Genomic DNA, 23,470 nt, shown 5'->3' with positions numbered 1-23,470 from the left:
ACGCAAGCCCGATGGTGGTTCGTGTGAGGCGTTTATATTTATGGTTGATATCACATTTATTGTTATTGTTATTGTTAAGGTCGGTTTATATAGCGCCAAATCACCGACGGGTCTCAGGGCGCTTTTGACCGCAATGACATAACAGCCCGGGCAGCAACAGGAGGCGAGTTGGATCTATACTGAGCTCAACGCTGTTCTAAATAGAGTTGTCTTTAGGGCTTTCCTAAAGCGAAGCAGGTTTCCTTCCTTGCGAAGAGCTTCAGGCAGCTCATTCCACATTTTGGGCAGTAGGACCGAAAAGGATCTCCCTCCTTTTGTTGCTAGCCTGAACCGAGGACATACAAGCAACTGAGCCTCGGAGGACCTTAGGCTTCTTTCGGGCCTGTAGATGACTAGTCTTTCCTTGATATAGGAAGGGGCTTGCCCGTAGATAGCCTTGTGGGCTATGCAGAGACTCTTAAAAGCCGACCTTTGCGTCACTGGTAGCCAGTGAAGACTCAGCAACAGCGGGTTTAGTATATGCGCCTGCTTGTTGCTCGCGAGATATGGAGCAATCAAATAAGTATAGCAAGCGTCTGTTACATAGGGTGCTACACGCCAAATTTAACTCAAGATCTGTGCTTCGATTTTTAAAAATAGAGGGACGCCTCAGGCCATGTCTATTAAGCGAGCACGAAAGCATTGGGCGAGGCACCGTTAAAGACGTGAAGTATTGCTGCGTGTTCCCCGGCTGGCTTACCTGTCCGTCGGTACTCCGGACATCCGTCTGGGCTGTCTTCGTGGGAGGTACCTAGACGGACAGGAAGCCGCCATAAGAACGCTACCATTGCGTGCCCTGGAGTCACATGGTCACGTCAGCAATGCGTCAGGGTCTGATGGAATATGTAGTACGTCTGGATTATGTCAGACGTAATATGTAAATACGATAACAGAATGGAAAGCTGTCGTCACAGTGGCACGGGGATTGTAGTGCACACCGAATTCATGCCGCTTGAGATAAATTGCATGCCATAAGAATTCTACCATTGCGAGCCCTGGAGTCACATGATCACGTCAAAAAGACGTCAGGGTCTGATGGGAGATGTAGTACATCTGGATTTCATCTTACATCAGACGTGATAACAGAAACAAGTCATAGTTACTCGGGACATACAATGCACACAGATTATACAATGCACACAGATTATATGCCGCTTCAAATGCCAAGGCCTGTTACCTTCGCAACAAGTCATGTGTAAACGACTCGATGTTACTGATAGTCGTTTATTACAGCCTTGGATATGTTACCAAATAATAAGTACGTATTAGGGGGCCATTAAATTAACCAGAGATAAGGGACAGTATTCACACAAAAGTGAGAAATATGATTTAAGAAAAAGTGTAGAAGCCCCTTAGTAGTGTTTCAATAGCAAAATAAGGTGTAAGTGACCCAAGTGTTAAATGAATTGTGAGAATTGTTATTTGTAGGGCGATCACCTAGCAGGCACTCTACAAGCTGATTTCACGGTAACCTCACATCATGTTACACACCTCAATTGTAATCGTACCGACATTGATGGTGTTTACTTCGCAGGCAGCGATATAAGAACAGGACTGTAGGAGTTTTATCATTGCAGTATATTAGATTTAAACCGGATTATAGTGACATCCACGGGATATCTTCATTCAGTCCCGTTTTATCAGTCTGCAGTTTATGCACCCATCTTTGTTCTTTTCTAAATAGAAATGCGCTAATGTCTGAGATATGTGTGGGGATCACTGGTTGTTCCAACACGGTCCAGCGTAGATCGGTGGGTAGATGGTGGACTGATATGAAGTGGTTAGTTAGCCTAGTTGCTTGTTTATTGCAACGTATCGAACTCTTATGTTCTGATATCCTTAACTTCACTTTTCGAGTGGTCATGCCCACATATCTCTTTTCGCATGGGCAACTGATTAGGTAGATTAAATTGGCACTATTGCAGTTTGAGAACCTGCGCTGTTCCCATGCTCGTCCGGTGCCAATGTCAATCATTGTGGACCTTGAAGTCTGAGGACACGCCGCACATTGGCCGCAATGGTGATGGCCAGTGACTGCAGGCATATCCCATAGGGTACCTACTGCTCTGGGAATTTCACATCTTGGTCTCGTATGGACTAGTTTGTCCTTCAAATTTTGTCCCCTTTTAAAGGCAAAGAGTGGGGAAGGCAATGTATCGTTGCCTGTGTTGAGAATGCCCCAATGTCTCTTGACAATCCTGGTAACTTGGTTCGAAAGCATGCTAAATGTAGTAACGCATGTCATGCGTTCTGTTTTAGGTTTAGGGGGTAAAATTTCCAATAAGCTTGGTCTATTGTTGTTGGCCGCTCGTTTTTTAGATTGTTTAATCAATCTTTTTGGGTATTCTTTGTTTGCCAGATCTTGTGCCAGCCCTTTAGCATGTATCTCAAATGAAGAGCGGGTAGAGCAATTTCTTTGGATGCGTAAAAACTGCCGTAGGGCAGATTATCGCGCAGGGACTTTGGATGGCAGCTATGATAGTTTAGCAATGAATTACGTGCCATTGGTTTGCGGTAAAGTTCCGACACCAAACCTGCGGGCGTGCTCTTGATCAGTAGGTCTAGGAAGGCCAAACTATGGGTGTTATATTCCATTGTAAACTTCAAAAAACGGTTTCTCTGGTTAAGCCATTCATGGAACGCCTTGAGCTGTGTATCATTTCCTCGCCACACGACGAAGATGTCGTCTATGTAGCGTTTCCATGCCCGCAGACACCTAAGATGGGGGTTGGTGTCTGCAAGCACGTGCTCCTGTTCAAAATGGTGCACGTATAGATTAGCGAGACTAGGGGCAAAAAACGCTGCCCATACTAGTCCCGCTAATCTGTAAGAAACAGGGAGTCCTCAAAGGCGAAGAAATTCTCTGTCATAGCCAGAGTGGCTAGTGTCATGATGAATCTGACTGGTGTTATGGATTTCAGATCTCTGGCAAGTAACAATTCCTCTATGACTTCTAGTGTCTCAGTTTGTGGTATCGAGGTATACAAGCTCTCAACGTCAAATGACACTAAGATGTCAGTTTGCATGTCAAACTCGATGTTGGGCAATAGCCTCAAGACATCTTTCGTGTCCATTAAAAACGTAGGCATTTCTCGTACCATAGGTTGCAAAAAAAACATTGACAAAGGTCGATAGAGGTTCCAGGAGTGAACCTATCCCAGATATTATGGGACGTCCTGGAGGAGGGCGCTGTATCTTATGGATTTTGGGTAATTGGTAGAAATATGGTGTTACTGGGTTTGGGGTTCGAAGTTATTGTCCCTCTTTTGGGGTTATCCACCCTTCAGTGAGTGCCTCCTCGACAATATGTCCTATAGTGTTCGTTAGTCTCTCTGTTGGGTCTACTGAGAGTTTCTTATAAGACCTTGTGTCGTTGAGTTGGCGCAGGCACTCAGTTCGGTAAGTTTCCACGTCTAAAATTACCACTGCTCCCCCCTTATCCGCAGGTTTAACTACAATCAGGGGATTGTCTGCCAACTCCCTGATTACATCTTGTTCTTTTCTGGATAAATTGTGGAAGGTCTTCTGCCTAGATTTGAAGAGTTCCTGCATGTCAACAGCCTCCTTAAAGGTGAGAACCTTAGGTGGCAGACCTATGGTCGTAGGATTGAAAGTCGAGGGTCTTTTTAAGCCTGTGTTCTCAGTATAGTTGGTGTGTTCCATTACTTTTGTCTTGTTTGCAAACATATAGTGGAGTCTGATTTTACGATAAAATTAACCCATTTCAATCTGGGCCAGGAATGGATCAGTCATATTCGTGGAGACAAAACCTAACCCTTTGTTTAGTACATGTTCTTGAGTTTCTGTGATTGGATAAGAGCTCAAATTAATGACTAAACTTGTGCCGCTGAGGTCCCTGCTTGGTCTTGTGGGACCCTCTTCCCACTCCTCAGATCCATGGTCTGGGGTGGAAGGTTCCAACGGACCTGTCCTTGGCGGGGTGTTCTTTGGCGGCCCCGGCTTCTCCTGCCTGATCCTAAAAAAGGCTGCTGGTTAAAGTCACCATATAATTGTGGTGGACCGTAGGGATTTATCATGGGTGGAAACTGATGGTGGCCCCCATGGTGAAGGCTGCCACCAAGGTGGAACCTGGGGTTGGGAAAAACCTTGGTTGTACCCTCTCCAACCCCTTCTGTTACCGCCTCTCCCTCTTTGTTTAAATGACGGGTTGCTAGTGCTGGAACCGTCTGAATCGCTGGAAACTCCATCTGAACTGGAGCTTCCATAGTTGAATCCTCCTTTCTGTCCATTTCTGGTATTCGCAGAAGGTGAGAAGTCATCACTTGTGTAGGGATAGACTTTGTCCATCGCAAATCTGGCCAGGTCTTTTTTAAACTTTTCCAGTTTGGTGAACAATATTGTGTCCCTGAACTCTTTGCTAGATTTGTTGCCATCCTCTTGGTGTTTGGAGAATACTTTGCTCGATGAAATGGTGGTCTTGATTTGACCTTCTAGAACTTGGATCTCCACTAATATTTTGTCTGCTGTCTTTTTGGCCGTTTTTATAATAAGGACCAGCCAATCGAGTGTGCACTTCCACGCTATAAGCGACCAATCATGGAGGAAGTCCTTATCGTCTAAGAAAAGACGAGGGACATTACCTACAATGAGGCCACTTGGGGCACAGTTGCCTCTCAGATATTCTGCCATCACAATTCCATGTACGCAGACCCTTGCTTGTTTTTTTTTAAGAATTAGTATTTTAGCCCAACCTTCCTCGGAATTTGTTGGGTTGGTAGGTATCATATCAAGCATGCTAAGATTTTCGTAAAGTAACGTTTGAATCTCATTCTCGTCAAAGGCTAGGCCTAGATTGGTGGCCATGGTGTATTGTCTAGTTCTTTACAGCGAAAAAAGTCCCTCAACTAAACCAAATCTCCCACTTCGCAACATTTATGGAATATAGCTCGTTAGTCCTTCCTTCACCTTCCTTCTTCTTCTCTCCTTATAGAGCGGTGCTCCATTTATACCTGAGCTGCAGCCAGGTGAGGTGGAGAGTGTAATCCCCACAAATTGGGTGAGTGGATACAATTTCATCCGTTGTCCTCGATTTGAATATGACGACAAATACAGGATTGTTTACTTAGTAGAAACCATTGACCTAAAAACCATTGGCAAATGCAATTCTTTACAACAATTGTTTTTGTGAACTATGGCCATTAACTGTGTGTCCCTTTTGTTTGTCTGTCCACTGTTATTACTTGACCACCTGAATCATCTACATGGACGCACTCCAGGTGATATGAATTTCATTTATTTTCCTCACTCTTTGTACACTAAGCAGTAGCATTATGTTAAGGTCCTGATGAAGCAGGAAGAGATCGTTTGACTCTACACCAACTGCAGAAACATGTCGACCTACAATCCATTTTAGTAGTCATTTGTTGAACACTACTTTGCTCTGTTTTTAGCCTTGGGTGTGGATAGGATTCTATTAAGATTGTCCCCTTCCACTTCCACAACCCAATCTTACCCGCTTATTTTGCACTTAGCACCACCATTATTTATGTTTTGCACTGCTAGTCAGATTACCCCTTGATGCCACTCAATTTGCCACTACATCCCAGTTTCCTTTCACCAGATTAGGCTACAGTCTACCTAATCTACAGTGGATGTTTACCACTTCCTTCGGGTGAAGGTTCCCAAATGATGTAGGGCGGTACAGGATGGGTATCTGATGGGAAAAATTATTCTTCACCACGAATTACTCCTTGTGGATTTCGTGACTGTATCCTTGTTTTGATCACACAGTTTTTTAGATAGTTCTACCCTATCTGACCCATTGCTATTCCATTTTAGCCTGCGTCCTTGGTCTTTAACGGTCGCATTTAGTCCACCCTTGTGTTACGCCGTTTTCATGGAAAATATGTCCGTAGACATTATTTCCACGAACACCGAGTTATGATCACTGAAGACCGAGACCTCAGTTTTATATATTAAAACTTTACACAACAAAAAGGAAGACATGAAAATATAATCAATGATAGTACCATCATCTATTCCCTTAAATGTAGGAGACCTACACCCACCTTCCCCGCATGCCGACTCGTATAGGTTCCATCTGGCCAGGAAGTATTCAAGGGCCTCCCGCCGTTTAGAATGTTCAAGGTGCATAGGTAAAGAGTAAGGGGGGCCTTCTTCTTCTAAACTGGCACACGGTAGGTTGCAGGGGTGTATATTAAAATCCCCAAGGAATATTATTTCAAAAGTATTCACATTTACACTGTAGACTGACAAAAGTTTTTCCAATACATCAAAATTATAACTGGTGCACTCATTTGCACTTGAATTATAAAAGTTGATAAATAAAATCTTACTCTTATCAGGGATGGATAGTTCCACAATTAAACAGTTCTCACAGCCTGAAATACATTGAGATAGTGTGCCCTTTATGTCAAGTTTAAATAAGCTTAGTAAGCCTCCCTTGGCTCTTCCTGCGGCACTACTAATTGCTGGGATGCAAAAGTGTCTATAACCATCCAATGAGAAACTGTTTGTCTGGTCCCATGTCTCTTGAAAAGCAATAATGTCATAAGTTTTTAATATGTTAATCCACGTGTCATTCCCTGCTTTAGCCTTGATACCAGCAATGTTCCAGGTTGCAATTCTGAAGATAGGAGGTGGGGGCTGGGCTTTAGTCCTGGGTTCGTTTGACTGTCAATCATTTTCCTCCAGTGAAGATAGGGGGTATAGCGATTTGCCAGAGGAAAGACTTGATCAGCCGGTAACAGTATGGGTCAAGTCTATTTGGTGGTTGATATGCATTTTGCGGGTGACAGACGAAACCCCGCCTAGGTAGAGTAACTGGAAACTTAGACTGATCAAATTGTGAAGGCGCAGGGTTACTAAGATGATTATAAAAGAAACCAATGGGGCCGTGCACATACAATATTATCCCCGATTGGTAAGGAAGCTGCTCTAAGTAAAACTGTAGCCACATGCTGCGGGTGCTTAAAATTTACAATAATGCAGTCCCCCCTAGTATTCTTCCTAGAGTTTCCTATCCAGCTGACTCTTCGAGTGGAGATTATATCATTAGAGAAGGCGAGTGGAAAACCGCAGTTCCTGCTTAACCACAATAGCGATTTATTTTTCAAGGCCTCATGTGTTTCTAGCCTAGAGTCAGTGAGATAAGAGTCCACCTCAGGAACATTAGTTAATACAACAGTATATGGTACACACTCAAGGGGGAAGATTAACTGGAGCTCTTCTCTTAGCCACACTCCTCCATTCATTATTCCCCCCACCTACAGATGTCTGGTTACTAGAAGTTGTAGGGAGTGGTTGGGTTACTGGTACTGGGGGTGGTTGAGAGGATGGTACCAATGGGGGTTGAGTGGCTGGTACAGTTTGTACATTTGTTGTGGCCCTATTCCACCCATTGCCGGAGCTGCCTGCATCCTTATTAGCATTATTTGCATTATTGCCAACCTTGAGAGACTTCTGTCTTTTGGTCAAGGTTAAATGAGAGTTCAAAAGACTACCCAGTCTAGATACCTCTTGTGTTACCTGGTCTAATTTTTCCTCAAGAGGTTTGATCAAAAGTTCGAATTTTGATTCAATTAAACTTGCCAACAGGTCAATATGGGCAGGAAGCAGGTTAATCATCTCAGCATTATTTGCGGTCTCAGCTACACTCCCTAGACTGGTTGATTGAGTCCCAGTCTTTTTTGATTTCCTGTCCCTCCCCCCCGCTTAGCTGGTACCTTCCTACAGGCCCTCAATACTCTTCGTACAGGCGAGGATGCAGGTGAAGGTGCAGGTGAAGGCCTCGGGGAAAGTATCGGGGAGGGAAGTGATGTAATTTCCAAGGATTTATCCCTCTCTTCCTGTCTCTGTTCTGGAAGTATGTCGTTGGCACTAATTACGATCGAGTCCTCATTGCAACTACGATCCAGAGCAGGAGAGACTAAGGGGGCATGCAAGCTTGTTGGTGAGACCGGAGGGCTTACCCGGTTTAAAGAAAGACGCCTTTCTTTATTAATTTTACTGACCACCTTTACCAAGTAATTGTCCATTGTGCTAGTCACAAGCGGTGTTTTAGATGATCTAAGTATAGACATTATAGTGTACCTAGATTATAGAGCTAAGCACTTTCATTTTAGTGACACGGGTATTATTGCAACAGGCAAAGATTACCAAACAATTGCCTTAACTTCAAATACATCAAACAGGGACCACAGTACAAATAAAAATAGTAAGTCTCACAGTTTTGAAGTGTCCAGGGGCAAAAGAACCAAGGTCCGTGGCCCAGCCCAGCCTCGGTCTGCCACGGACAGCAACAGACGGCCCTGCCCTTGTCCCAGGCTTCTCCCGGCGCATGCCCGTGCGCGTCCCGCGGGACGAGGGACCAACGGTGCCTTTATGCGCCTCCTGGCGCTGCTCAGAGGCGTCACTGGTGGTCCGGCCGGGGAGCAGGCGGAGCAAAGCCCGGCCCTCTGCTGCTGCGGCTGAGTGCGGCGGAGCAAAGCCCGGCCCTCGATGGATACTGCACGCTGGAAAGGCTTCCCCCAGGACTCCGCGCCGACTGTGCCTTTATGCGCCTCCTGGCGCTGCTCAAAGGCATCACTGGTGGTGATCACGGGGTGGGAGGGACCCGGCGGAGCCAAGCCCGGCCGGGGAGCAGGCGGAGCAAAGCCCAGCCCTCTGCTGCTGGTGCTACGGCTGAGTTCGGCGGAGCAAAGGCCGGCCCTCGATGGATACTGCACGCTGGAAAGGCTTCCCCAATATAGACTAAAATCTTATCTTGTTTGACGTTAGATTTCTGTGGTGCATCTGTGCTGTTATCTTTAACTTGTTGTGATCCTTCAGGATTAAGTACTGTTACAGTGGGTACTACTCAGTATGCACACAAACCCCTGTGAAATCTGTGGGGCACTAATCGGTATCTGGAGCTATTAGATGTTAGGTGCTGAACTCCAGAAGGTTCCACTGTAAAACTTTCCAGGGATAAAAATAACATGTTTTGAGGGTTTTGGAGGTTTGGCAAAGAAGGTGACCTCACAAGTCTAAGGAGGCATATTGCTTTTCGGGGGAGGTGAGTTGTGGGGGGGTGTATATTATTGATAAAATGGTCACACCCACCACATGATGGTGAATTGAGATGTGTGTGGCCGGCAGTAAGGGAAGGGTCTATGGGCACCCATTTCATGGGGGTGGGGTGGAAATACAAGGCAGCGTGGACAACGGAGACACCTACATGTACGTGTTCAGCCAAGCTCAGTCACACAGCGTACTTATTGCATTTCTAGCAAAAAATCCCCTCACACACCAATGCCGGCACTACGCTCCAGTATGCATAGGTGTGGGGGCAGGGTAGTGAGGCTCCCTTGCTTCAGACTGAGGACAGTAGAAACCCAGGAACAAACAGGCAGAGAATGCTGAATTATGTTTAAGATTCGCATTAAATCCCCATAACTTTGCGTCATATGTATTCTCTAGCCACAAGTGAATCCTGCTTGTAGCTAATTCGGCTGCAACTGAAACAACAAGCATGTGACTATTTCGACCCCATTCAAATAAACATTGCAGCACCTGTCTAATCAAGATCAAAAAGTGTGTCAACTGCGTAAAATCGGTAACCTGGAATAAGCATGCTTTGTCTGGCCAGAAAATGGGTTTTGGTGGAAATGCTAGTAAATCCCAAACCAGCAGCAGTATATCAGCTGATGAAATTCCAACATGAACACGCTGACAAAGGGGCAAGAGAGGAAGGCATCCACCCAGTCGCACAGGTGCTAGGGTGCAAGGTTCCCCTCATCTTTCCGCACACAGGTCGACTGTTCTATGAGATTTTGGGCGTTGGGAAAAAGTGGGAAGGTGGGGGCGACCAGCTTGTTCCAGCAATACTGGTGTGGCAATCTTATGTTCAAAACACACAAATAACGGCGATTAATGTGCTACCTCAACTGCACAAACAGTGGTGCCCTCGCCTTTTCCACATTACAGAGACAGGCGGTGGTAAGGCGTTGGCACAGGGCAGGCCGCCAGAGGCTATGTGACCGAGCCACATTACTGGCAGCTTGGCAATGAACCTTATCCAGGGATTTGAGTGGGATGAAAAAACTGGGTGGAGGGTAACTAAGGGCATGGTATAAAAACACCTAAGCTAATAATTTGCGTTTAGCATAGTGTGCTGCCATTCAGGTATTTGGATGTTTCTATCATTGCATCCAGCTATCCATATACAACAAGTAACATTACACATTAAACAAGCCAGGACTATATGCAGGGCAGAGTCTTGTTTATCGATGCAGTGTAACACGATACAGGCACCTGTGTTACGTTACATGTAAGCAGGGGCGGCTCTAGTCTCATGGCGGCCCTAGGCAGGAAGCGTAGGTAGGGGCCCTGGAAGAAGGGTTCCTGGCGGGGCAGAGCCCCCCAGAACTCAGGAAGGTGTTACAGAGCCGGAGGCTACCAAATCCCTGCCAGGGGCCGCCACGCAAGTATGTATCCATCCTCAGAGGATTATTATATTAAGGATATATATTGGCGTGGTGGCCTCTGGGGTTTGGTGGCCCTGTGCAGGTGCACAACTTGCACATGCCTAAGGCCGCCCCTGATGTAGGTGAGGATTGGTACACCTCCGTCATGTTACAAGAAGGCAGCGAGTTCCCCGTACTGTATTAAAGGACATTATAATAAGAGTACAGATGGAAATTTACTAATAGAAGCCAGTATGCACTTTCCCCAATAGCAACAGAACAGGTATAAGAGTAAAGGGATTTTCGATCCTTGAAACATGGCCAACAGGAAAAGGGAAATCCCCCTCCATCAGCTACAGTAAAAGTGGAAAAGGTGCTGTCCCATGGGGACAGCTAATTCGGAGGGGGTCCCTAGCCTGTCACAAGCCGCTCCTGGGGGAGGGCTGGGCAACTTCCACTCGAAACATGGAAACCGAATCTTCCAAAGGGTTCCTCAGAGAAGCATAAAGGGAGCTCAACCCGCCCCTTTCAGCACTTCACAAAGCAGGAGTGTCCATGACACACTGCTTTTGGAAGGAGGCGGCTTGATGGGAAGTGGTAAATTACAGAGTGGAGTCTGTGCCATCAGAGATCTCACTCAGACGTGCACCCCTCCTCTTACTCAACACGGACCAGGCGGCTGCTGTCAGGAAGGACCCTTACAAAGCACACGTTCGGTCCGCTGTATATTTCTACATGCACACACCCAATACACTCCTACAACAAGCATTTGCAATGCAATAGGACTTGCATTTACGCGAGACCTATTACATTGCAGGCGGATGGCCGGGCGGGGTCAGGGGGGCATGAACAACGGGTGTACTGAGGGGCGAGAAGGCACGGCAGAAAATAGTACTCGAAGTAAAGCAGCCAGTAGCTGTGTAATGTTACAAATTATGACATAGCCTTCATACGGAGGGACTAACAGGCCTGTAAACCAATGGAAGGCAGCATTTAGTAAAGGACAAAGACACAAGGCAATGAAAAAGATGGGTGGGGGAGTGGGCGTAGCTTCTCTCTCGTACTCAACTACCCCAGATCAACCCAAGAACAGCACTTGCACGCTGGCTCAGGGCTTGACCTAAAAAGGATTTACACCATCAGATGATTGTGAGGTTTGGATAACAGATATGCTACCGCTCAAATGTCTTGAGAATCAGTGATCAGATTCGTGTGAACTATTTGAGGCACATTCGCATGGGTCTCCACTAGGTAAAGATAACCAAGACACCCGTCAAGTGTGATGGTGCTCCAAGAAGTTTAAAACTTCTAGTGAAGAAAATAAAACAGCAATAGAAGACAAAATAAGAAATCTCTCATGTTCATTGTACTATTTGTTTAGAATGTTTTGGTTGATTTAAATTTTGTGTGCTTCATGAAGTTAGGCATTGTTATAAAAAGAAGGATGACCACTTTTATTGCACATTTTGTGGATTTAGAGAGAATTATAATTTGGACCTTGTAGATAAATGCACATCATCTCTCTATTAATGCCCCCGGCCTAGTACTGCCTCATAAAAGACTTTGAATATACAAGACCTTTAAACATATTGCTATCATTACCCTTTTGGCCTTTCACTTCCTTTCTCCTACCCACCCCGCATTGGGTCACATTTTAACCATTAGGGTATACAAGCATACTATTTGATGAAAATAAATACACACTTTCTCTGCCACCAGAGTGCATCATGTCTTCATTTCTATCCCATTGAAACGGTTTGCATTCACAAGCACTATCTATTGAGATATGAAATATTTGTTTAAACATTAAATTGTGCAATGACGTTGACAGCAGCTTGAATGCATGTTGTGTACTTGTGTATAACTCGGTTTGATTCTTCACAATAAAGCCACAACTGATCCATGTATCTTTAGGAAAATACCTTCTCTGCTCAATCAATGGACAGAGTGGTTATCTGATGTATTTAAGCACCTTGTGAGAGCTAATCCACTGTACATATCATGTCTTTGACTACTTATTTCACTGCTTTTCAATCTAATTCCCTTCAACATTGTATATCTTACGAATAATTATGTTGTAAACTATATTTTACTGATTGTGACTAATTCTGAACACGTCAGAAGGTTGGCTACAATATGAACATTCTTAATATGGAATTTCTAAAAGGCAATATATTTTAACTTCCAGGACATATCATTGGTGAAATCTATGAAGAACCCCCCTGCAAGTGTAAAGCTCGTCATGGAAACCATATGCATCTTAAAAGGTGTGAAACCGGATAAGGTTCCAGACCCATCAGGTTCAGGAAAGAAAACTGATGATTACTGGGGACCAGCAAAGAGAGTTTTGGGTGACATGAAATTTCTACAGTCACTTCATGAATATGACAAGGACAATATTCCTCCTGCGTACATGAGTATTATAAGGAAGCAGTACATCACCAATCCTGAGTTTGTGCCAGAAAAGATTCGAAATGCATCGACTGCAGCAGAGGGTCTTTGCAAATGGGTCATTGCAATGGATTCCTATGACAAGTAAGCAACCTTATAAAAGCATATTGTGTTTAGTGTCAAACAGTGAAGTTAGAGCCAACTTAGATGAGATGTTGGTGCTGCGCAATTTCTTGTGCTATCTAGTGCAGCTTGGCTGCTATGATTGATCATGTCATTGAATTTGTATTTATTTAGACTTTCCTCTGTTACCTTATCAACCTGAAGGGTGTCAGTACACTTTAAATTGAATAGTAAACATTTGAAGGATTGATATATTGATCAATCACTTAACTACAATTAAACTATAGCATTTTTAACTTTTAAAATAGAGCGATTAATGTAGAAAGAGGGCAAAAACATATTAGATGCATGTTCGCCAAGCGGAGATAAAACACAGAATTACACATTTAGGTTATGATATTGTATATTGCTGTAATGGGTTGTATTTAATTGCCAACAAATAAAATAAAACCAAAAATTGTTCTCTTCCGACATAGGAATTAAACGTCTCAAGTCCCGATCAATGGGTATGTAAGTAGTCCACTGTTTCTAGATACCCTTTATAATCCCAGCATGCAAAACATATCATGTTCTATTTATGATTTACTATTCTTCACTGCACATTTTTGTACCTTCAAGCCAAACTTTGGCTTGAAGAGGAACTTGAAGAAATCCGATCATATCTCTCTTGCCATCAAAAACCTTCATGGCTTCTAGTGGCACATTCAATAGACATTAAACTTCTGGTGACCCCAAAGTTGAAACCTAAGATCAAGCAAGGGAAATGTCATCACACAAGCCTCTTTTCAATGATTTAAACTTGGGGAAAGTCAATGTGGGTGCAGTGCACACAACTGTGAGAATTGTTATTTCCCTGTCTCATGAATCGTTCGAGGCTCACTTTATTCAAGAAAAAACTGAAAACAAGGTTCTTTAAAGAGGATTTCCCATCCTGATAAACCCCTTGGAAATAAAGGCTCATGGACTGCAAAATGGCCATTGCTGAAACTAGTATCTAATAAGCCATGGGAAACGGCCTCTACAGCGAAGCCGTTTCCACGAAATCCTTTACCACGCATGCTTTACAACGCATGCGTGTTTACAACGAGAGGCTTTACCACGCATACCTTTACTACAAAATACGTAGTAAAGGCATGTGTGGTAAATGAAAAAAAAAGGGGGGTTTGGAGGGTCTCCCCCATAAAAAAAATAAAGCGTTGGGATAAAAAGGGGGGCTGGGGGGGGTCTCCCCCCCAAAAAAACAAAACTTACCTGAAAAGCCGAAGTGAAGACGAAGCTGAAGCAATCGACGTTGTTAGAGAGGAAACGGAAAGTAACTTCCGCTTCCTCTCAACGACGTACGACCGACGTAACCAAAGAAGAAGGAGAGAAGGCGAGTTAAAAGGTAAGGGGCATTTTAGTAAAATAAATATATATATATTAAGGGTTAAGGGCAGGGGTAAATATAAGGAGTGGAGGCAGGGGGCATTTAAGGGGAGAGTTATAACCTTTATCACGAGTATGCCCTCACCATGCATACATTTACAACGAAAAACGTTGTAAATGTATGCGTGGTAAAGGTATATTCGAGGTAAAGATTAAGCGTGGAAAACGAATTCCGTTGTAACGCATGCATGGTAAAGGCATGCGTTGCAACGGAATTCGTTGTAACGTCATACATTCATAAGCCATTAGGTCATTTATCGGGCAGTACATTATATGATCCTTAGTCTAAGGGTAGTAGATAGTTTTCAAGAACTAACCTTCAATCTTCAGCCATTCCTCTCACAAGGTAGTTCTCAAAAAAGCCCTTTATTGATACTAATAATAAGGAAGTATCAAATATACCTCATTCTCAAAGTCCATGTGCAGATTTTGCACGATAAAATGTTGGAGATATTGCCCTGAACAACAGGAGTTATATTGCATGAATATGGAGATTAGGACCTTCCAATTTTATAGAAATCTAATTCATGTGTTCCAGTTTTCCTTGTGTATGATGAAATGGAAGAATGCCGGTGCTACCCTCAAAGAATGTGATAATGTGTTGGATAAACCAGATATATTTAGAGACAGTAGGGGATGTACGAAAACACTATTGTATATTTTGGTTGAGAAAGCCACTCCGACGATTGTGCCATGCTTCATCATAGTGTAACTTGTCCCACCCTAAGAAGGTGATACTCTCATGGTGGTCTCACCCTCAGTGTGAGGGAGTTCAAGGTAACCATTACTGGGTAAATAAGGATACAGAATACTGTTATAACTGCAGCTGTGCCCACTACTACATGTGTAAATGTATATGATAATACTTAGGAATTCTGCATGGCCGTCTTCTGAAGATACATTGTAAAAGCACACGTGTTCAATAATCTGTGTTGTTGCATAATTTTTTGTTAAGGTGATATCTACCTCTTTTTATAATAGTATATAAACACATTAAAAACATGCACCTTCTGGGTTAGGCAATTGTGCTTGAAAAAATTGCATTCTTAACCCAAATATTAATGCAGTCACTATCCCACTTACATATTCGTGAACATCTTGGGAAATTAGGGTTCTAGCAATCCTTAGTGGCATTAGGAGTGTGATAATAGTAAAATATTTACATACATCTACACATGCCATGCCCAGTTAAGCCCTTATGGTATGGTTTTTAAGTGAGGACACAGTGTGTCCCAACATCTCCATGTCTGCGTAGTGCAGAGAGCGTGTTGCATCATGATGTAGTGCATTTGGATACTAGGAAAATGTAGAGAGAGCTATTCTCACATAGAATTCCTTGTTAAAATAAGGTTCTAATGGCACTTAAAAGGTCCAAAGGGTACCAACAAAACCTGTGTGTCTACTCACATTTTAATACAGCACATTGTAATGAAAAGAAAGCTGTATGACTAGGAACATGTGGGTATTTTTACAGGAAACACAAAGCTTACTTTATCTTATTAAATAAGTGGAAACAATTATCCACATGCCGAAGTTGGTGTTAAATGACAATAACGTGGGTGATTAATCCTGCTGTTATCCTTTAGTTTTGGATACTGAGAGCCCCATTATATAGGTGCTTTATACAGATCACAAAATACTTTCCAACTTAGGGGCCTATTACGACCGCCACTGTACCGGGAAACTGGACCGACCGCCATGTAGATTAGGATGCCACAGCCACAGTGGTAGTGTCATCCCACATGCATTGCATTGTGGTGGGCAGTGCTGTAAGCAGCACCTGCTACAATGCAATATATGCATGTTGCGCATTTGCATGCAAAACGTGGCAGACAATGCGGGGTGCCTGCCACATTGTGCATGCAAACGGAGGGGGGTACCATAGGTACCCCCAGGTGCACACCCAACCGCTGGGGTCCCGCAACGGGCCCCCAACAATGATATCCGCCTGGCTTTCCATGGCAGAGTCTCCGCCATGGAAAGCCCTGCACCGCCGCCCATCATGATATGAATGGATGTGTCTTGGAGACACCGCCACCATATCTGAACCCTTTTCCGCTGGTAGCCTGTTTGACCGGCGTAAAATCGGCAGACAGTCTTTCCCTCCGCCGGGGTCCCCCGCTATCGTAGTATGGCGGGGGGAAATGGGAGGCGGGCGGTAGTAAATGAGGGGCAGATCGCCATCGCCATATGGGCGTTGGGGATCCGCCCACTATTATAATAGACCCCTTAGTATTCATAACCAACCATGGTTGCTCAAAAAAATCGTAAGTGGCATTTTGCTGTATTGGGGCGTTCAGAATGTGTAGTCAGAGACTCTATTGCACAAAAAACTCCTGTCCAGGGAGGTCAGAGAGATTTTATGGGGACATAATACCATCTCTCTAAAATACACTATGTGAAATATGTGTTTTTGGTTGAGGGGAGTGGACTCCTTACTCGAGCAACAACCACAATCCTTGCCAGGGTGAACCACAAAAGTATTTAAATAAACATGTGCTTAACTCTGATAGCGTGGCCCAAACACTGTCAACTTAGAGGCAATGTGTAAAGTAGTTTTGCAGCACACATTAATAAACTGAAAACACAACACAATAAAAATCCCACAACAATTTGGGAAAACAGAAAATTTAAATAAATAAAATTATACCTAAACAAAATTAATCCATTTGTTAGAAGCGGAGTTCTGAATTTTAAAACGTGTTAGTGAAAAATAGCACCTAGAAGATCAAATCGCCAACCAGAGTTATCTGGCCGGGCAAGACCAGGGCAAAATCTGAAGTTAAGACCAATCATGGTGGAGGCAGTTCGGATACATAAGGTTGACTGGGCCCAGTTTTGCTTAGCTGTGGACTTGGAAAAAATTTCGGATAAAAGTCCAGGAGGAAGATCACCAGGTCAAGGGAGCAGGCTGTGTCCTAGGAGGAGGCGTTGTACCTGGAGAGTGCTGGATGAGGTCTCAATAAAACTGTCAACTATTGTAGGAAAACCTCATAATATGAGAAGGGGAATTTCCTGGCTGATGAAGCCGTTGTCGATGGGGAGCCTGTCACCATTAAGTCCGATGAAGACTTACACAATGTTTTGAAAGTTGAAAACCTCCAGCGGGACACAATGGCAAGCTGTAGCCGAAGAGGGCTCCACAAGACCAGTACTCAGAAGTCCTACAGAACAAGATTTGCTAATGCAGGGAAGAACATAGCGAGAGGTACCGCAAGGTCATACTACCAACGTTGCACCTTGGGTGGATTGGGTGGCAGGTAGGTCCCGGTCATCTGTTGTTTTTTTTCAAAGTCCCAAGTTTTAGGGTTAGGCAGAAGCAGCACCTCAAACACAACTTGCAAGGATCCAGGACCGGGTGGGATTCCCTAAGGGGATTAGAAGTCACTTTAGTAGAGGCAAAGTACAGAGTTTAAGGTCTTTGGATCTTATGTCCCTGTAGCTCACGTAGGAGGCCAACCAACCAGCCGTTGGAGTCACTCTGGTAGTCCTGGGTTCAAGGAGCTGGTCTTCTCTCCTTTAAACAGCAAGGCATGTCTCAAGCAGCAGGGCAGTCCTCTGAAGAACAATGTATGCCTCAAGCAGCAGGGTAATCCTCTGGGTTACAAGCAGTCCTCTGAAGTCTTCTACAGGTCAAGGAGAGTAATAAAGAGATGGTTCAGGAGGTCCAATATTTATACCTGGTGCAGCCTTTGAAGTGGGGTTGACCTCCTGAATACGCTCACATGTGGTGACGAAAAGTTCTTCCCTTCCCTAGGCTTCCAATAGTCTGGGTTGAAAAAAGACTGATGCCTGGTTCCTTTGTGTGTTTGTGGGTTTACTGGAGGCAGTCTTTTGAAATGTAAGGGGGGGCAGGGAACGGCCATGCCCCATCCATCCTGGTAGGATTGGCCATCCTGCCAACACCTGGTCCCCTTTGCCTCACTGTCTGGGAGGAATACAAAAAGGCCAACTGCCACGCTATTCACAGCCCTCTGACCCAGGCAATAGGCACCAAATGGTTACGACAAGAAAATGCTAAATTTCTAAAAGCAAACAGAAAAAGAGGATGGGCGGAGCGCTGAAACTTTTCAGACGCTCACCCCCAGTCACAGATCTGGGTTGAATCCTTCATCATTCTTTAGCTCACTTCGCCACCCTAGTTCAGACCCTGCTATATGCAATATGACCCTGTGCTGCATGGGAACAGTCCAGCCCAAACTGCCAAGCCCGGTCTTCCAGGCATCGGAAACAAGCATCCTGAGACTGGTTTGAGGGCATCATCCATCATCAGCCAGGGTAGCTTTACTCCAGTGGCACAGTTAGCACAGGACCCATGTCTGGGCATACCCTTCCCACTTAGGGTGGCAAAAGAAACAAGTTGATGGATGTCTCCTTGTGTTTGCCTAATTTCTAAAAGTGGCATTTTCAGAATTGTGACCTGAAATCCAACTTTACCTTTAGCGATGATTTCAAATTACAATTCATTTGAGTCCAAATCTATCTGTTCCCAATCAAAATGTAGGAAATATTCAATGTAATAAGGGAACCCAATATTATCCACTAGGAAATAGGCCTTACAGTAGTTAAAAGAAATTTAAGAGTTTTCCCTACTAGGACATGTAAAACATAATACACCTCTTACTTTTTAAATACAATGTCCTGTGGCTGTTTAGGGCCAACCTTAGGGGTGACTTATATATTTTAAAAAGGAAGGTTAAGTTCTAGAAAAAGGATTATTTTGCCAAGTCAAATTCGCAGTATTAAAACTGAAATACAGAGTATAGTGGCAGGCATAAGGCATGTAAGGGTCTACTTAACTGGGTGGCACAATGGGTACTGCAGTAACATTTAATTTACAGGCCCAAGGTACATGTAGTACAATATACTAGAGACTTATGAGGTAATTAAATATTCCAATCCAGGGTAGGCCAGTTGGCCATGTTTTAAGGAGAGGGCACAAGCAGGGGTTAGCAGTGGTAAAGTGCACAGAACCCTAATGCCAACCAAACCAAAAATCAAAGAATGGAAGGAGTGAAGACAAATAATTTTGGGGAAGACCACAGGTCTAAGGGCCATATGTATGAACACATTTTCCCATAGACACAAAATTGTTAAAAACCTTTGATACATCTGGCCCTAAGACACTATAAACATAAAAGGTATCCTACATATTTGTTATTAGACACCATACAAAAGTGTGAAGGGTCTAGAGCAAGAGAAGCCCCAGAGGTCCTTCTAAGGTTTTTGTTAGATTCTCACCCACTCTACAGTGGGTCAGAGTCTAAGTGTGGGTTCAAACATTTTTCAGCAAGCACTTTCAATATTTTTCTGCTGAGGTCTTAAAAGATTAAAATACTGTAAGGTCAACCAGGTATGTGTACCCTAGGTATGATTAAATCAGTTTATGGGTGTCTGTGGGATATAGCGTTGATACACTCTCAATTAAGTTGAAATGTTTCAGTCGGTGCATTAGTGGCCTCTGTGGATCCAAGGTTTTCTTTTGTACAGTTTGTAATTCCCCAGATACGTTTCTGGTGATTCTGCTATCACAATGTCATATCACTAAACTCTTGTTTCTGATAGATACATCTGGCAGTGGATTCCTCACCTTGTGAATATCTCCTTGCATCAGCAACATTCGGAAATTCTTTCGTAGCTTCGCGCCGACGTGGGCAACGGCATAGAGGCAAGGCATCGCGCGCGACTCCGCTGACGTCACCGACACCATATTAGGCCCTTGCCGGCGTGATGACATCAGTTCCTTTTTTTCTACTTCGTCGACGCTAACGGTTTTCTAGGGATCGTCCGTAGCAATTGCTGTAACCTTGTTACTTTTTTTTATAATTGTGTTTCATTGTCTTCTCTCTCGACATGTCTTCGAAGAAGACCGGGTTGAAAGCTTGTGGGGAATGTGGCAAAACCATGTCCATTACGGATCCACATGAATGCTGCGTATGGTGTCTAAGCTCCGACCATGACGCCGAAGACTGCCAGTCTTGTAAGAAGATGACACCTAAGGCCCTACGGGAGAGAGAAACCAAGCTTCTCGTGGCAAAACTTGAAGGCAGAAAAGAGAAAAAAAGTTTGAGGACGCGAACTTGGCGTTCGAGGTCAAGGTCTCGTTCGAGGTCGCGCTCGAACTCGTCCTCGGCCCATGCTTCGAGATCTTCAAAGAAGAAACATAAGAAGAGAACCCATGAGTCCCGACATCACTTAGAAGGACTCGGGTTTAAAGCCAAAGTCACAGGTGAAGCTGGTTTAGAAGGTTGTGGTGTCTTCGGCTTCGGAAGAGCAGGACGCCGTGGGTGAAGTGTCGCATGCGAATCCGCCAGGTTCACCGAGGCAGAAAACAAATCCATCTCCGGTTCCGTCCCATCCTTCAGGTCAGGAGGATGAAGGTGAGGAGGAGGTGGTTGGTGAGGGAGAGGCTCCGTTGCCCGAGTGTCCGTCGACTCCGGTGCACCAGCCTGAAGAGGAGGTCGACATCGTATCGACTCCGCGCCCTCAAGAGCAGCCCTGGTGTTCGTACCCAGCCTTCCCGGCTCCAGGTCAGGATCCGACGCAGTTCCTGAATGCCATGTTTGGGATATACTCCAGGGCTATGTACCTTACTGGGGCTCCTGCTGGTCCCACGGGTCCGATGGCGTTTAGTTTGGGTGTTCCTCAGACCTATGCTCCTGCGCCCTTTATGCCCTTTATGCCGGCTCCAGCACCGCATTGGCATTTTCTGACGCCGGCGAGGCCTTCAACTCCGAAGCCATCGACGCCGAAGCCGCCGACGCCGATTCCATCGACCCCGAATCCATCAACTCCGATGCCGAACCCTGATCGACCTCGTGTGATACTACCTCGTCCGACGTCGGTATCGGCGCTGGCTCCGACGGAGTCGACAGTAGATCCATCGGCCTCGTATGTGAAGCACAGGTCGAGGCGTGAAGCCCAGAGGCTTATGGAGGAAGAGAGGTTTCGTGAAGAAAATTTGGAGGAGGGTGAGCTGCAGGAGTCTAAGGACCCATTTGATGACCTGACTGTGGCTAGTGGCCTTGAACTGTCCCCTGAGTGGGATTTAGCCTCAGTGTCGGATGCACCCTCCAAAGATGTGGCTCCTTACCATGTCGTGATAAGGAAGGCGGCAAGCTTATTGAACATTACGCTGCCTACTGCTGAGTTTAAGTCGAACCTTCTCACAGAGGTCCTTCACTCACCATCTTCAGTGATTGAACCAATGCTGCCATTTAATGATGCCCTGGCAGAGCCAATTTTAGAAGTTTGGAAGAAACCTTTGTCAGCTCCTGCAGTATCTAGGGCTGTTGCCAGGAGATATAAAGTTGCTCCTGATGACCCGGACTTTTTGTCCACTCACCCTCTGCCTGAGAGTTTTGGGGTGCAGGCTGCCTGTTCCAAGAGATCAACAGGAGCTTTTCCACATTTTCCTGCAGAAAAGGAGTCGAGAAAACCGGATCAGGCTGCTAAAAAGGTTTTCTCCTCCGCCAGCATGACGTTGAAGTCAACAAACGCGACCTGCCTGATGGGGCATTATATCCACGCCCTGATGCATACTGTAAAACAGTTGGTGCCAAAGATACCAGAGGATGATAGAAAAGACTTTCAGGAGGTAATCTCGGACACTCAGGCTGCAGCAGATTCTGTGGCAAGGGTCATGGGCTCTTCGGTGGCTACGAGGAGAGCTGCATGGCTAAAGTTGTCTGAGCTTTCTCCAGATGTCCAGTCTGCATTAATGGATCTACCATTCGACGGATCTGGTTTGTTTGGCAAAAAGCAGATGCTGCTTTAAAACGTTTTAAAGAAAGCAGGGCGACGGCTAAGTCGATGGGCCTTCAGACCAGGGGCACCTTTGGGAAATGCTTTAGAGGTTTTGGCAGATCTTCTTTTCGTTCCTACAAGTCAACTCAGCAACAGCCCCAGCAGCAGCAAAACACACTGTACAAGGCGTACAGGGGCAGACAGAGAGCACGTCCCAGAGGTCGTCAAGTCGCCTCCTCCTCTTCTTCCTCTTCCTCTTCCCCTTCCCAGCCCCCTGCCAACGCATCAAAGCAGCCCTAGATCTGCCATTCCGGATCATGCAGGCCCAGTGGGGGGGCCAGCTTACCCATTTCCTACGAGATTGGGAATTGATTACATCGGATCTTTGGGTTCTCAATCTCGTGGAGAATGGGTATGCTCTTCCCTTTTGGGAGTTTCCCCCAAATTACCCTCCTTGCCAGGGTTATTGTTCGGAGGCCCACCTGCTTCTCATGCAGGAAGAAGTCCTGGCGCTGTTCAGAAAAGGTGCGATAGTGCTGGTTCTGGAGCAGGAAAGGGGTCAGGGATGCTACTCCCGGTATTTTCTGATCTCCAAGAAGGATGGCAGGCTTCGGACAATCCTGGATCTCAGGATCTTGAACTTGTATCTGAAGCAGGAGAAGTTCAAAATGCTCACCTTTGCTCAGGTTCTCAAGGCGCTGATGGAAGAAGACTGGATGGTGTTGATCGACTTACAGGATGCGTATTTTCATATTCCCATCTTGAAGTCACACAGAAAGTATCTCCATTTCACGGTTGGGTCGCAACACTACCAGTTTGCGGTCTTTCCGTTTGGTCTTACTACTGCGCCTCGAGTCTTCACCGAGGTGATGGCAGTGGTGGCAGTGCATCTCAGGAGGTCGGGGATACCTGTATTCCCGTATCTGGACGACTGGCTGATCAAGGCAGTCTCGCCGGAGAAGGTGCTCCATCACCTGCAGGAGACAACTCAGTTGTTGCACAGGTTGGGTTTTTCGATAAATGTACCCAAATCTCACCTGGTGCCCTCCCAGCGCAACCTGTTCATAGGTGCGGTACTGGAAACTACTGTATGCCCTGCATTCCCTCCTCCTCAGAGGATTCGTGACATACAGGAAATGATTCCTTTGTTTTTCAATGGAGCGGTCGTTCCAGTCCTGAAGGTCCTTCGCTTGTTCGGACTGATGGCTTCTTGCATTCTGCTGGTCAACCATGCATGCTGGCACATGAGGGCACTCCAGTGGTGCCTCCGCAGGCAGTGGTATCAACACAATGGAGATCTCAGGGAGTCAGTGAGGATC

General features: G+C 45.2%; 1 protein-coding gene across 1 annotated transcript in view; it reads left to right on the top strand.

Annotated features, from left to right (window-relative positions):
- The window catches only part of DNAH7 (dynein axonemal heavy chain 7), a 1,812,153-nt gene that overhangs the window by 1,082,587 nt on the left and 706,096 nt on the right, over window positions 1-23,470 (top strand). Inside the window, exon 43 of the mRNA XM_086955398.1 lies at window positions 12,655-13,001. Within this exon, the coding sequence (XP_086811524.1) occupies window positions 12,655-13,001 (347 nt within the window). The remainder of the gene's footprint in view (window positions 1-12,654; window positions 13,002-23,470) is intronic.

The sequence above is a fragment of the Lissotriton vulgaris genome, chromosome 2_1, assembly GCF_964263255.1.
Source record: "Lissotriton vulgaris chromosome 2_1, aLisVul1.2, whole genome shotgun sequence".
Lineage (NCBI taxonomy): Eukaryota > Metazoa > Chordata > Amphibia > Caudata > Salamandridae > Lissotriton > Lissotriton vulgaris.
The sequence above is the reverse complement of the archived record's forward strand: the minus strand, read 5'-3'. Positions and strand labels throughout refer to the sequence as shown.